We start from the raw sequence: 16,874 nt of genomic DNA on the forward strand, positions 1-16,874 counted from the left end.
AATCTCTAGAGGCCAAAAAATGTCAGAACAGTACAGATATCCCCCAAATGATCCCTTTTTGCAAATCAGACAGTCCAACGTATTTCATAACAGGCATGACAAGTTTTTTGAAGTTTTAATTTTTTAATCATAATTTTTTTGAAAATAAAGAAATTAAAAAAATTATTTTCACAATTTTGTTTTTTACATACTGTCACCAGTGCAGTACAGCATCCTCATATAACTGATGTGGCAGTGTTCAGGGACACTGACTTTTGACAGGATGAAAAAAAAATAAAATTGATAATTTTTTTTAATTTTTTTAGTATTTTATATAAAAAATGTTTCTCTTTTTTAAGATTTTTTTTTCATATTACACTATGACCAAAGTAGTATAATGTTACCATAGTAACATTGTACTACTTGGGGAAGTGATCAGTATTTTTTTATTATACAATTTGATTGCTTATAGCAAAGAATTAGCTGTGATTGACAACGGCTAATCACATGACACAGATGGACTGTGATTGGCCCAGCCTGTGCATGTGATCACTGTGACCATTCAGAGCTAGACACACTTGTATACAATGGATGGCATGAAAGGAAGCCATCCATTGTTTACAACTGTCCTGTGATCTGCTGTGATTGGTCTCAGCAGGTCACATGGTACTGGCAACGGGGCCGATACACAGATCTGTCATCAGCTACAGCCGGTGACCGATCTTGCCACAGTGCGGCCCAAGGCGCGATCCAGGAAGCACGTCATATGACACCCTCCCGGATCGACAAGAGGTTCACCCAGCCGTCATTTTACTACAGGCCGGGCGAAAAGTGGTTAAGTACCGTAGTTTGATGCCATTCCACGAGCATGCGCAATTTTAAAGCATGTCATGTTGGGTATCTATTTACTCAACATAACATTATATTTCATATTTTACAAAAGAATTGGGGATATATTGTGGTTTGTTTTTCTTGTAATCATTAATAAAGTGTATTTTTTTCCCAAAAAATTGTGTTTGAAAAATATATTCATTTTTAAAAACTGTCCAATTCGGTTTTCCTCCAAGTGCATCCTGAATTTTTGGTTATGGTTTTGGCACCAGAATTTTAATTTCGGTGCACCACTAAGTGGTACGTGTCAAAGTAAAATTCACATAAATGACAGGACCCAAGGTATCCCAGCAGAACATCGCCCAAAGCATCACACTGCCTTAGCCAGCTTGCCTTGTTCTCATACTGACTTTTCTGCGGATACACAGCCCCATGCACAGCACACTGCGATGCCCAATTTTTTCTGCTTTCAACACATCAACTGCAAGGAAAACATGTTTACTTGCTGACTAAAATATTTAACTGACTTTCAGGAGCCATTTTAACAAAATAATAAATGTTATTCACTTAACCTGTCAGTGGTCATAAAGTTATTGCTGATCAGTGTACATTTATGATTAGTCAAACAATTGTGTATAAAGCAGAAGTTGCCCTTTAAAAGGGCACAACAGACTGGTGATAACAGGTATGATAATACAAGCTGGCAAAGTGACCCTTACAACAATGTATAATAATCCATAATTCATGCCACAACGGCAATGTACAGTATATTGTGCTGCAGCTTTCCATGTACATATATGAATATATAAACTGACAAAATGCCATGCACTGCAATAATGAGACTACCCTTCAGATACATTGCAATGGATTACGGAAGTGTAAACAAACCCTACCTATGATCCTTGCCTCAGGGCTTTTTCACATTTCTGCACATGGCAGTAATGCATTTCAAGTTATAGCACAGGGTAGTATTGCAGTGCACAAAACAGCAACTGCTTTAGTTTGACTAATGAAAGCAAAGGAAGACATCCTTTTACACTGTGCACAGTTCACTTTAAACTGCTGACCAACAAACCCTTGGAGAAAGAGATGAACATTGGTCCATATACATTTATTTATAGTTCCCAAATTAATTCTAATTTAATTTTCCTACAGTAAAAATTACAAATATTAATTAAAATATATAGGTACCTTAAACCAATGGAACTGTGCAGTCGCAGTATTGACATAGTCAGTTACATATGGACATTCAATTTTCAATGATGTTTCCAAGAATGGTAGATAATTGTACAATGCTTCATCTTTATAACACAAGCCATCATCATTCTGAAACACGTCCACTTCTAAAACCTCCTGCCAACATCCATTTGAATCTCTGTATGTAAGAAAAGAAAATGTTACTATAAGAAATCAACGTATTACCTGGTTGAGGTTACATGTTCCCAATGGAAATCAAGTCAGATAAAATAGGATTGTTTTGTTATGTAGGTTATAGATGTGTATACTGTATGTATGGTGTATATTGTTTGAATCTCTTGAATTATTCATATTCCGTTTGGTAGTTTATTTAATAAAATACATAAACAGAAAACAGCTTTAGCACCTATGCAATATTTGATAATGCATAGAGTATAATTCATTATTCACAAGAGATAATCTGGCTCTACTCTCTCTATTCTCAGTTTCTGCAGTATAAACAGTCCAGTGGATGTACAGTACATATAAACTCAAAAGTAATTCTGAAGAGAATAATAAGTCCCCATATTTGGGTACTAACCATGTAAATGTGGCATTGATGCAGCATTTTTAATAAGGTGTCACGTTAGTTTCTGAGTATCTAAATGCCCACAATGCATGCTTGGCATAAAATGTATCTAAACCCAACAGATAAAAATTAAACATATTGCAGTACTTGGAGACAGGCTTATGTCACCAAATAAACCACTGATCTCTGATCCACTGATCTCTGATCCACTGATCTCTGGTGCAATGCTTTGCAAATTCTTTAGGGTAAAAATAATTAATGCCAATTTTTTTTCTGCAAAAATATGCATTTATTATTTTTCCCCGAATGGTGAACTTAGAGTTTAAATGTAATGTAATTTGTGCTATTTTATATACAGTATGTTGTTTTTTGTCATTTTTTAACCTAAACGTAGGCAAAGGCAAAAAAAAAAAAACGAAAAGAATTTAGGTTTTTCAGCAGAACAGCATGTCACACCAATAATATATCCCAGTGGGAAGGGACGCCTTGCTGCCCCTGTGAATGCTTGGCAATCATTTGATGAGCTTCGTTACTTTTGAGAAAGGATGTACCTCTCTATAGGCACCCAAATACCAGGGTCTTGTCAGTTTCTCTTACCTGTACACACATAAATAAAAGCCTGCATCTTCCAGCCTCGCAGGTAAAAATTTCAGGTAGTTGCTATCTTGATGAATTCTTGCCTGTAGGTCTCTGGAAATTTCTGTCTTTGAGCCATTTATAAACCAAGTTATGTTGTAACTGTTGTCGGCCTCTGGTGGTTCAAGTGGACATTTGACAAAAATTGGTTCTCCATTATGGACATGAGTTACATCAGGCTTTCCATTATCATTATAACTATCTGCAAGTAAAAGCATGTGATATATAAGTAAAACACTCCATAAATTTGTGTATACATTTATTATGAGACATAAAAATTAGGTTTTAACTACAGAAGTTATACATCCTATAATAAAAATGGCTAAGTCCTAGAAAATGTATTTCTGCCTGAGTTGGAAACATCAAAAATATCATTCGGGTTTCTCTAGTTCCCTGGTCTCCTCCTCCCATGCCCGCCTCCAGGACTTCTCCAGGGCGTCACCTATACTCTGGAACTCCTTACCCCAATCCATCAGACTATCACCTACTCACCCACCTCTTCAGGGAAGCCTACCCCACCCCCTGCTAATTCCTGACCTCCTCCACTCTTCCTACCACTCCATCCCCCACAGCTATTTCCTCCTGTACCACTATCCCTTCCCTAATAGATTGTAAGTTCCAAGAAGCAGGGCCCTCGAACCCTCGTGTATCGCATTGTATTGTTATTGTACTGTCGCATGTTCTGTCTCCCATTGTAATGTACAGCGCTAAGCGAACTGTTGACGTTTTATAACTACTGTATAATAATAATGCAGAGAGGAACTGTTTTCCTGCGTGTGGCATGCATTTAAAAAGCATTTCCAACACAGGTTAGCACATTTGCATTGACGTCAAATGAGTAGTGTACATGACACTTTAGAGCAGCGGTCACTAAATGGCAGACCGCTGTTTGCTTCTGGACTGCCAGCCCGCAATGACAGATCCGCTGCTGAGCAGGGCGGTCATCACTGCAACATGACATCACGTGTGCGCCCTGCCCCTTGCAGCTCATTGTCTCTCCCGCTCCCTGCCTGTACACATCCTTCAGCAAGAACCCCGCCACAGCTCCTGTCTGGCTCAAGGTAGGGCGTAGCCTTTCAGGGGCACTCTGATGGGCACAATTAATGTTAAAGGGTCATGCTGATGGGCACATTTAATGTTAAGGTGCACTCTGATGGGCACATCAGAGTGCCCATTAACATAAAAGGTACCCATCAGAGTGCCCCTTAATAAAAATGTGCTCATCAGAGTGCCCTTTGATATAAATGTGCCTATCAGAGTGCCCCTTAACATAAAATGTGCCCATCAGTATGCCCCTTATTTTATTTTAATGGGCACTCTGACAGGCACATTTTATGTTAAGGGGAACTCTGATGGGCCCATTTTATGGTAAGGGGCACTCTGATGGGCCCATTTTATGTTAAGGGGCACTCTGATGGGCCCATTTTATGTTACGGGGCACTCTGATGGGCCCATTTTATGTTAAGGGAAACTCTGAATGGCCCATTTTATGTTAAGGGGCACTTTGATGGGCCCATTTTATGTTAAGGGGCACTCTGAAGGGCATCTTTTATGTTAAGGGGCACTCTGATGTGCACATGTTATGTTAAGGGGGCAAAAATGGGCACATACTGTGGAAAGGGGCAGTCTGATGGGGAATATGATGTAAAGGGACATTCTGATGGGGAAATATGATGGAAAAGGCTACTTTGAGTGTAAGGGGGCACTCTGATGGGAATACCTGATGTAAGGTGGCAATGTGATGGGTATACCTGATGTAAAGGGGCATTCTGATGGGGATAACTGATGTAAAGGAGCACTGTGATGGGCACACCTGATTTGATGGGAACACATGATGTAAAGCTGCACTCTGATGGTGACACCTAATGTAAGGGGGCACACTGATGGGCTCACCCTATTCGGACCTCGGCCAGAAGAAAATTTTAGTGACCAGGCCTCCTTGAATTTTAATTCAATACCCCTGGTTTAAAGCCTGAGTTTGACCTGATTTGCAACATATTTAGCGGGACTGTTCCAAAAGTCAGCAATTTTGCAACCACATCTATTGTTCCATTGCAACAGTAATGAGGCAACCTATTAGTAAGGACACACTAGAAGTACTCCTGAAAAAAACTATATTGCACCACTTTTGAATCTCATTTACGTACTCACATCTGCACAGCAGAGAAAAAAACTATTACCAACGCTTGGAAATAAACAATTATACCACTTTGTAAACTGTACTCTCAACCCACGTATGTATCACAAGATGTTGTGGTAATTTTAAAGTACAACTAAAGGCAAAACTTTTTTTTAAGTTTTGGACAGAGTAGAGGTGGATTAGCACACCTGGCAGTTTTTATTGCAGTATGTGCTCCCGTTAGACTGATTCACCCCATTTGTTCTGCTTAATATTATCATTGAAAGTGAAAGTAAAAAAAAAAAAAAAATCACAAATTTTGGGTTGTTCCCAGAAAAATAATAAAGGTGAAACAGTCCAATAGAGACACTAGTTCTGGTGACCTGGGGGTCCCCAAGGGATTCCCTTAATTTGCATGATTTCCTCTCACTTCCTGTTTGGCTATGGGACAGGAAGTGAAGGGAAATTATCTCAATGTGACACAGATGGCAAAAAAAAAAAACTGACAGAGGTTATTACCCTCTTTTACTCTATCCAAAATGAAAAAAAAAAAGAGTTTTGCCTATACTTCTACTTTAAACAATAGATTTCCCTAATTCCAAAGACTATGGAATTCCTTAACGACACAAATTTCAATTCATGCATTTCAATGCATGGTCTTTCAGTAGGGATAACAACTTTTGCACTTAAAGGTTTATTAAGGGGTTTATTTATATAACATTTGTTGAATGAAGGTCAGAAGGATTTGTGCAAGTTGAACGAAATGTCCCGTAGTGGCCGAAATGCAGTATAGGTTTCTCATTAAACTGTTATTAAAGCTTCATTTTTTTAATAAAATAAAACACATGTCATACTTACCTTCTGTGTTTTGCACAGAGCAGCCCAGTTCCTCCTCTTCTGGGGTCCCCTGCCAACTCGCCTGGCTCTTCCTCTTCGTAGAGTGCCCCATAGAAAGTGGGTTTCTATGGGGGCACTAGTGCAGTGTCGATCCCCAGTCACTCTGAAGGATTTGTGCAAGTTGAACGAAATGTCCCGAAGTGGCCTAAATGCAGTATAGGTTTCTCATTAAACTGTTATTAAAGCTTCATTTTTTTAATAAAATAAAACACACCTGGCTCTTCCTCTTCGTAGAGTGCCCCCATAGAAAGTGGGTTTCTATGGGGGCACTTGTGCAGTCTCGATCCCCAGTCACTCTGTCTGCATCTATTGACACAGACAGGGCAGCTCAGCCCCGCCCCCATTCCCTTGTCACATAATTTGACTGACAGCAGCAGGAGCCAATGCTCCCGCTGCTATCAATCTGCCCTGTGAGGAGAGAATGGAGAGAGCAGAGAGAGCCGCTGCTGTCGGACACAGCACTGGATCGAGAATGGCCTCAGGTAAGTATAAGGGGGGTGAGGAGGGGATTCTGTGACACGGGAGGTTTTTTAGAATAAAATATATGCATTAAGCTAAAAATCTTTAGACTTTAGAACCACTTTAAGGTATTTCAGAAACTTATACTGCATTCTGGCCACCAGATGGAATTACCGATAAAGGCAATAATCTCTCAGGAAATCCAGTATTATATTATTATTATTATTTATATCCTAACAGTTTGTGCAGCGCTTTACAAAATTAATAAGGGACATTGTGTTGAACTTCAAGAAATAATTATGATGTTCATGCAACAGATGTTGTGTTAACACAAGTTGCAACATATTCTCATATTTACAAATGTTATCCCATGCAACCCCAATATGTTCTGTCCTATGCAACTGAAACATTTCCTTTATGTTCACTGTTCAATGCACCCTCAACAACCAAGCACCCCTATATTCTGTATTTAACCTTTTTTATAGTAATTCCTAGTTCAGATAAGTGTAGACTACACTAATAGATAAAGAATCTTCCAAGCAAATATTTCAGGTAAACCAGTAACTTAACCCATTCCAATTTAAACAAAAAGTACAATGATAATACTGTGCAGAAAGTACTGTTAATTTGGTTCCCAAAATCAAATACGTATACACCAGAAAAGAAAATGTTAGGAGTTCATTGCCTTTGACACCATGACACCATGCAATATAATTCAATCTTATATAGATTATTATTGTGGAACTAAAAGGTATTAATACTCACCTGTCCAACCTTTCCAGCACTGGCATCTTCTTCTGTGTGCCAATCTTCAGGCCTCTTCATTGGTCAGCGCAGGATGACGTCACTCCTGCACATGCACAGGAGCCAGTCATCCTGGCATTCAGAGACCAGCACAGTGCTGTAAACTGAGCTACACATGCACAGAATGCATGAAGGTAAAAAACCTTCAGCCTTTACAACCACTTTAATCCCAAAAGGCAAAATAACTATTTGCTATAACTGAATATAAAGTGTGAGCTGGAGTTTGGCTTCAAGTTGTTAGTGCATTTAAATCTACTGGTACACTTAATACTCCCCTCCCCCCAGGCTGGAAATGCTGCTGCCTGCTGTACCTCCTGTGTTCCTTCATCCAGAGTAGTGTCTCATACATACAGAAGGTGTGTTGCTGTCCATACCACCAGGTGCAAACAGAGGGGGGGAAAAACAAAGAAAGGAAAACTGATGCACCCACCACATCTAATGATTGGTAGTCTGCTATATATTACATTTTTGGGTTTTGGTTTAATACTGTTGTAATGATGCCTTTGCAGGTACAGTACAGCAAATATAAAGAACAACCTCAACAATCTCAGCAGCATACAGCAATGCTGCAAAAACAACCATGAAATCTAGTTCAGTTTAAAACATAGAACATCAGCACATTATAGTACATAACACATTTTAATAATGCACTTTATAATTAATTTCATAACCCTCAGTGGGCATTCTGGGGTAGATTTACTAAAGCTGGTTCACTCAGAATCTGGTGTACCTGTGCATGGTAGCCAATCAGCTTCTAACCTCAGCTTGTTCAGTTCAACTTTAACAATAAAACCTGGAGGCTGATTGATTTCCATGCAGAAGTGCAGGAGATTCCGAGTGAACCAGCTTTAGTAAATAAACCCCACTATGTTACAAATATCTTTCTTGATTATCCCAGACATATTCTTTTACTAAATTGAACTATATTCTGGACTATTTTACAAATAAATAACAGCTTAGTAGAAGGGAAAAAAATTTAGCTGTAACTGGAAATGTCCAGCACATCAAGAATGTAGACTTGTGGTCAACAGCCCAGAAGTAAACACAAAAGAATGATCTGCCTGGTCAAAATGAATGTGGCCATTCTGATAGGAAAACTGTTGGAAATGTGTGTTGTCTGCATGAATCACCAATAAAACTACAAGTTTTCAACAAAGAAACAATTACTAACAGTTTAATCACCATAAAAGGGCTACCAGATGCATAAACTGTTAATTTTATATATATATTTTAACTTTATCAGTTTTAGTTACAGATTGCATACACATTTTCTTTGCAGTATTCTCCTATAGAAGTAGTTACATTTACTGGCACCTTCGTATCACAGGATTTAAATAAAGCCAGTCACAAGAGGACTTATACAGGCATCTGAATATTCAGATTTTAATTATTAAAACTCTCCAGGCTTATTCTGATCGATATACAATGTGTATATCCCCCCTATTTATGTCACTTACTTTGTCTGAGACTGACACTTTGACTAGGGAGTCAGGGGTCTTCTGCAGGAACCTCAAACACTGTAAACTCATAAATGATGGACAAATAAGCAACTGGCCAGGAGAGTTTGTAGAACAGCATGGATCTGGTAGTAGCATGGCCATAAGTATGAGAATTAAGCTGCCCATACACTTTTATTAACAGATTCTTTTATCCACGTGGATTAATCCCACTGCTGGGCTATTGTATTCTGACAGTCACCAGCAGCTGTCAGGATACCCAAGCAACAGTTGCTTGTGATTGGGTTTTTCAATTGAAACATGTCGGGTGGGAGGGGGACACCGGGACACCTACAAGGTGAATTTCACCCACTTCATCCAGAACTGTCCAAAATTTGAACAACATATAGCCAGCTTTAGGGGGGGATGAATAGGGGAAGGGGGTACATTCAAGGAAACTGAAGAAAAAGTACTATAAAGTTTCCAGATTTCCTATTATTAACATTGAAAATAAAGGCAATTTTTATGTAACATGCCTATATACTTAATAATTACTTAAAATACTCTAAAAGGCCTATACACAAAAATGCTGAAACGTAGCATATTTGCAGTCTGCTACTCACGTGTAGTTTATACTAAAATAACTCCTTAGTATATAAATAAGTGCAGGGCTCTCTCTACCTATACTAAATTGCAATCAAATCTCTGTAAATCAATATGTGCCATCAAAGAGAATAAAATATGTGTCATCCAACAAATATAAATGAAACTTTACCAACGAAATTCATTAGTAAAAAAAAAACCTTTCAGTGAATATGTGAAACTTCCAAAAAATAGTATGTAAATTCAGAGTAATAAGGGAACAAATCACTATAAATCTTGTAATAAGGTATACAGTGAAACATAACAAAGTCCCAAAAAAGTCCAGCCAGTGTGAATAGTAAATAAAAATCAAATTGTCCCATGGATATACAGTAAAACACTCCTATTGGTGCCCCCTCCAGATCCACCTTGTGTTCTTGGTAGTGCTCTCACCTGATAAGATGGACCTCCATATGATAATAGGTCAATCAAGCATACACAGGGTATTTTTTACTAAAGCTGGTTCACTCGGAATCTGGTGCACCTATGCATGGTGGCCAATCAGCTTCTACCTTCAGCTTGTTCAGTTAAGCTTTAGTAATATAACCTGGAAGCTGATTGGTTTCTATGCAGAAGTGCATGAGATTCTAAGTGAAACAGCTTTAGTAAATAAAACCCACAGTCTCTTAGCAGCCACTTCACTCTCCTTTTATTCAGTCTTATGAATGGGAACACCATCACTGCTCCACTCATGCAAAAAGAATTATATAAACCAAGGGTCTCCAAACTTTCTAAACGGGGCCAGTTTACTGTCCCTCAGACTTTAGGGGGGCCAGACTGTAGCCATTAAGAGGAGATAAGGTCCCAAAGTCAGTGGAGAAAAACAATGCCCCATCCTTGGTGTCAGTGGGAGGAAGTGTGCCCTTTTCTTTGTGTTTGTGGGAGGAGTTGTGCCCCATCCTAGGTTCGTTGGTGTTAGTTGGAGGAATTGTGCCCCATTGTTGGTGTCATTGGGAGTAATTGTGCCTCATCATTAGTGTCATTGATTCCAATTGTTTGTGCCTCAAAACTTTCTAATTAGGAGGAGATAAGGTCCCAATGTCAATGGGGAAAAACAATGCCCCATCCTTGGTGTCAGTGGGAGGAATTGTGCCTCTATGTTGGTGTAGGTGGGAAGAGTTGTGACCCATCGTTGGTGTCAGTGGGAGGAATCCTGCCCCATCATTGGTGTCATTGGACTCAGATGTTAGTGACATTTTTTTCTATGTTTAACCATTTTCACTGCGCTCTCAATGGACGACGTGCTGTCTGTGATGATCACGGAGTCAGACCCCAGCCCTTCTCACCAAACTCTGACCAAAGGACTAGCCAATCTAAAACCATGCTATCACGCGCGCAACAATGCCACACCCAGCTGCACCCTGCACAAAGATTTTCCAGCTAATGGACCACAATCTGTGTGCCTGCAGCCTGAGAGCGATTGTTACTGGGTCAGGTTAATTACGCAATTAACCCTTCACACTGCCACCACCTTCTTTTTGTACAGAGAAAGAGGAAACTCGGCAATATCAGCAATAACACTATGATGTTTGAATAATCATTTGTATACACAATGTCACCGCAGACAGATGTATGCAGACGTTTTAAAACACACAGTAGCGCTCTTCAGAGGCAGGGATTCTTAGTTTGCATTAAAGAGCTTTAGAAACAGTTCAACACTTTCAGAAAGTAAGATTTATTACTGAAAGGTCAAAAGGGTGCAATAAAAATATTTACAGAAAAAGATGTAGCTAATATATATATATATATATATATATATATATATATATATACAGAGAGCAATAACACATCAAAGAGATAACAGAAAGAAGTTTAGAGAGATTAAGTACTTGCCAAATGTCCTGGGTTAAGCAGCTTTCAAGTGTCAGAGCAAAAGGGCGCCTTATCTCCCAAAGTTGGTTCCTGGTGTTAAAAGGGAGATTTCTTCAACTTCAACTCAGCTTAGCTTTTTTTTCTTTTTTTTAACAGCTTTTCTAGGAACTCAGCAGGGTGTCTCCTTGAAACAGAGAACCAATCGCCTCATTTGGGGAGGCAGTTTTAGGCGGACACCCCAGCTAGAACCAAAATCCCTTCCAGCTTATATCATGACCCATAACTTACCCTCGGTGCATTTAGCAGCCTAGCCACTAGTAGATTAATATGCAGAAGCATCTGCTGAACGTCTAGATATGAAATACGACATACCTGCTTGGGGCGGTTAAGGAGATATAATTTTCTGCTCTCATGTAGATTCCAGCTAGGGGGTGTAATATATCAGGCGATTTGTATTAAAGTGACCGATCTGAATATATGCCTGGTCTCCTTGTAAGTCTTTCATATTCCAAGATATGAAATTATATGGAAAAGGGCATTTTTAAATGTGAGTCTGTTTTACGGCTTATCTGGAATGTCTTTGAAGCTTAGCGAAGGACTGGTTTATGGTTTTACTATCCTTTTCCAAGCAAGAGTCTCACAGACAAACGGGGGCCAGGCTAATTGGGGTTTATAACCATGAGCTCTCCCGCTGGGCCTTGATGCCTTTTGAACTCAGCATCCAGGGACCACATGTCACTCAACAGAGAGGGAGGGGGGATTTGGAGGGAAGCTGATTTCGGAGTAGAAATGATACAAGATGGAGGATCCTTAGCAAGATGGGTGACCGCGTCCATCTCTGTATGCACAATTGCTACACCGTCCACTGAGAGAGCCGTGCCGTGGCCGATACTCCCTTCGCACATGCGCAGGAGTAATGACATCATGGCTCGGCCAATCAGATGGCAGCAGCTCACGAACATGGAGGGAAGATCGGATGAAGATGGAAGCCTCAGGCAGCTGTGACAGTGCTCCACAAGAGGGCTTTGTTTTCAGGTAAGTCTTTCATAATGTGCTAGTATGAGATGTATACCAGCACACATGCTCTTAAATTGCAGGGAGAATATTGTTCTTTTCATAGTTTACTGCTAACGCTTTAACTTGCAAGGAGACGATTTTTTTACATTTATTTTAAAATAACTCCTTATTGTAAACAATTTTATATGTATGCTGAAGGTTATAAATAAAGATAAACTGGTAATTAAAGATTTTATATCTAACTTAAAAATGCATGTACACTTACCTGACAGCAAACATAAGTGACTTGGACTAAGAAGAAATAAAAAAATAAGTAGCTGTCCCAACATTTTATGGACCTGCAAAAAAACCAGAAGAGTTAAATATTTTTAGGTGGCTACATCATAACATATTCCAATATACTAATTAATATTTACATCATTTAAGAAGACAGTGCAAAGAAAATAGTATTGTAGAGCTTGCAGTGACCCACCTCTCTTAACTAATGGTACAGCTTAACTGAACTAGCTAGAGTAATGACACACTGAATTGTCATAGGAATTAACCGCATGCCGCCCAGCCACTGTACATATACGGTGGCAGGGCGGCACTCACAGGCAAAACCACATTTTAAAACGTATGTTTTGTAAACAAATAGGGGGTGAGCACGAGGCGCGCTGCCGCCCTATTTGTCCTGTGGATCACCGCCGCAGATGTCAGTTGCTGGGTCACAGCCGCTCATTAGCGGCTATGTCCCGGCGATCGGCGGTAAACGGTGACAGAGAGCACAGCTGCAGTAGCTGGGCTGTCTGTCACCTCTCTGTCAGCTCGAGGATGAGCTGATCGAGAAAGAATAGTTTCACTTTCTCGATCAGCCCTGTCCCGCCCAGTACACACCCCCCCTAGTAAAACACTCCCCTCACTCCTATAACCCTTCCCTGCTAAATAAAGTTAACCCCTTCCTCCCCATTGCCATTAGTACAGTGTCAGTTTTGTTTTTTGTTTTTTTGCACTGAACACTGTATTAGTGTTTTTGGGGATGTCAGTGACCCCAAGTCAGTACCCCCCAATGTCAGAATGTCCGCCGCAGTCCTGCAATCCCGCCATAAGTCGCTGGTCGCTGCCATAAGTCCCTGATCGCCGCCATAATTCGCTGATCGCCGCCATTATTAGTATAAAAAAAACCTAAAAATCACAGTATCTTTCCCGCCATTTGTAAACGCTATAACTTTCACGTAAACCAATTAATTTACGCGTATTGGTTTTTTTTTTTAGCAAAGACATGTCACAGAATGCATTTTGGCAGAAATTTATGACTAAATTAGATTTTTGCATTTTTTTTTACTGGACATGTTTTATAGCAAAAAGTCCAAAATATAGTTTTTTTTCCTCAAAATTGTCAGCCTTTTTTTTTAGTAGCGCAAAAAATAAAAACCACACAGGCGATCAAATACCACCGAAAGAAAGCTCAATTTGTGGGGAAAAAAAGGATGTAAATTTCATTTATGTACCATATTGCATGACTGCGCAATTGTCCGTTAAACTAGCGCAGCGCTGTATAGCAGAAAAATGGCGTAAATTGCAGTATTTATACCATAGTTTGTAGACGCTATAACTTCCACACAAAGCAATCAATGTACACTTATTGGGATTTTTTTTACCAAAAACATGCAGCAGAATACATTTTGGCCTAAATTTATAACCAACTTTGAGTTTACTATATATTTTTTATAGCTGAAAATAAAAAATATTGTTTTTCTTCAAACTTTTGGGCGTTTTTTTGTTTATAGCGTGAAAAATAAAAAGCGCACAGGTGATCAAATTACACCGAAAGAAAGCTCTATTTGTGTGAAAAAAAGGATGTAAATTTCGTTTGGGTGCAGCATTGCATGACCGCGCAATTATCAGTTTAATTAGTGCAGCGCCAAGTAGCAAAAAGAGGCCTGGTCATTAAGAGGGGTAAATCTTCAGGAGCTCAAGTGGTTAAATAACTTCATACTGATTAATGAAAGTTTGAAAATAAGCACAAAAATATTAGACCTGAGAATTAGGGAGGGTTTCAAAAATTTTTCCTTTTCCCTTTGTCACGTGTGCCTGGACTGTCTAAGACAAGGGGAATTCTAGACCATTTATGCTGCAATCTCCATATGATGCTTTGTCCTTGCTTGCTCTATATTATTATATTACATTCCAGAGATCAATATTTGGCCTAAAAACACTTAGAATGATTAATATAACGTAGGGCATTCCCCTGAGTTAACAAGCCAAGAAAAAACATTACCCAGTATAAAAGATCTTTTCAATGGGGTGGTGCTGTTTTATGTGCATTGTCCCAACCTGTATTAAACTTAGGAACACAAAGTCTTAAATTATAAGAACAGATCCTCCATTCCAAAGTCATGCTCCCTCTTAGGCTCCAATCACACCAATGCGTTTTTTTAGTGCTTTTTACAGAAAAGCACTACAGTCTATTTAACATGGTTTCCTATGGAACATGCTCACATCTATGCTTTTTTGAGCTGCTGTGTTTTTGGAAAGGGTCAGGGACTTTTTTAAAAGCAAAAAGCAGCATTTTTGCTACAACAGAGTTCAATGGAGAAGCTGCTGAAATGCGTGATAGGATGTTTTTGCTGCATTTTGCATTTTTAATCTGCCCAACAACAAAGAAATTTCCACTTTAACAAAAAAATCTGTACAATATGTGGTAAAAACACACCAAAAACGCGTAAAAAACACGTGTAGAAAAACGCAAAACAAACTGCAAAAAGCACTGAAGAAAGCATCAAACGCAAAATGCATATATGTAAACCAAGCCTTAGGACTGGTGTCAAACTTAAAGGTAGCTGTCTGTGCTCCAAACACACCACTGAAAACATACCCAGCCACACACAGAGTCAAAAGGACCCTTCCACATGGAATATTCGTGGAACCACATAGAGGTTGATGAAATGCTTTAGAATGGCGTTTCACAAACAGGGACTATCTTTTTGGCTCTGTGGAATAAAGTTTTATAACTTCATCAGTGTGCAGTGTCCTTTAATTAAAAGGTTTCATTTTATGAGGGTGATATTTAAGCACATATAAAACTGGTTGGTAAGGTATATACTAGTGACCAGTTACAGTCAGGTCCATAAATATTGGGACATCAACATAATTCTAACATTTTTGGCTATATACACCACCACAATGGATTTGAAATTAAATGAACAAGATGTGCTTTAACTGCAGACTGCCAGCTTTATTTTGAGGGTATTTACATCCAAATCAGGTGAACGGTGTAGGAATTACAACAGTTTGCATTATTCTGTCCCATTACTTTTGGTCCCTTAACAAGTGGGAGGCACATATGCAAACTGTTGTAATTCCTACACCGTTCACCTGATTTGGATGTAAATACCCTCAAATTAAAGCTGACAGTCTGCAGTTAAAGCACATCTGGTTCGTTTCATTTCAAATCCATTGTGGTGGTGTATACAGCCAAAAATGTTAGAATTGTGTTGATGTCCCAATATTTATGGACCTGACTGTATATTAAACATTATGCAAAATATTTTTTTTATGAAATAGGCTTTGGAAGTGGTCACACTAATGCTATCTCTGTGTCTTCTACTGTGCAGGCAAAGGCTAGAGGCGGAATAGGGCTGCAGCAGAACATCACATGTAATAACAAAGTCCTTGTTGGCTGACATTGCTCCCTGCCAGAGTCGCTATTAACTAGTAAAAAAGCATGTACTTCTGGACAAGATTACACGTAGGAAGCTGTATGTTGCAATGTAAGCTTGTTGTATGCACGAGGCAGCGCTCACACAATTATCTCGATACTATTAATACATTGCAAGCATGACAATAAGCATTGTCACATTAGCAAGGGAAGTGCTATTTACTAAATACAAACTAGAATGGCGAAGCTTTATTTACCTTCATAGCTGTAAGAAAAAATGCACAGAAAAATATGCTAAGCAAGTTTAAAGGCACAAGACCAACTATATCACTGTATGTACTATGGATACATACATGGATATTTAATCGCCGCTGGGTGTTTTATTTTTTGCACTATAAACCAAAAAAGAGCAAAAAAATGTGAAAAAAAAATTTTCTTTGTTTTTATTATACAATTTTGTAAAAAGGTAATTTTTCTCCTTCACTGGTGTGCGTTAATGAGGCTGCACTGATAGGCAGCACTGATGGACACTGATGAGGTGGCACGGATAGGCAGCACTGATAGGAGGCACTGTTAGGTGGCTTTGATAGGCGGCACTGATGATGCTTCACTGATAGGCAGCACTGATGGGTGGCACTGACTGGCGGCACTGATGGGTGGCACTGATGGGCAGCACTGATGGGGGGTACTACTGGGCACAGGTGGGTGGCACTGTAGGGCACTGATGGGTACAGGTAAGTGGCACTGATGGGTACAGGGGGGAGGCACTGATGGGCGCAGGTGGGCAGCACTGCTGGGCACTGATCATCAGGGCACTGATCATCTGTGCCCTGATAA

The 16,874-nt window shown here is 39.4% G+C and overlaps 1 protein-coding gene across 1 annotated transcript in view; it reads right to left on the reverse strand.

Annotated features, from left to right (window-relative positions):
- The window catches only part of LOC149459362 (interleukin-1 receptor type 1-like), a 67,882-nt gene that overhangs the window by 36,298 nt on the left and 14,710 nt on the right, over positions 1 to 16,874 (reverse strand). The window contains exons 2-4 of the mRNA XM_089681251.1: positions 12,663 to 12,735; positions 3,173 to 3,413; positions 2,002 to 2,185 (exon numbers count right to left, since the gene is read on the reverse strand). Of these exons, the coding sequence (XP_089537377.1) occupies positions 2,002 to 2,185; positions 3,173 to 3,413; positions 12,663 to 12,726 (489 nt within the window). The 5' untranslated portion in view covers positions 12,727 to 12,735. The remainder of the gene's footprint in view (positions 1 to 2,001; positions 2,186 to 3,172; positions 3,414 to 12,662; positions 12,736 to 16,874) is intronic.

This window comes from Staurois parvus, unplaced genomic scaffold (genome assembly GCF_062004578.1).
Source record: "Staurois parvus isolate SC_StPar_1 unplaced genomic scaffold, SC_StPar_1.0 ptg000262l, whole genome shotgun sequence".
Lineage (NCBI taxonomy): Eukaryota > Metazoa > Chordata > Amphibia > Anura > Ranidae > Staurois > Staurois parvus.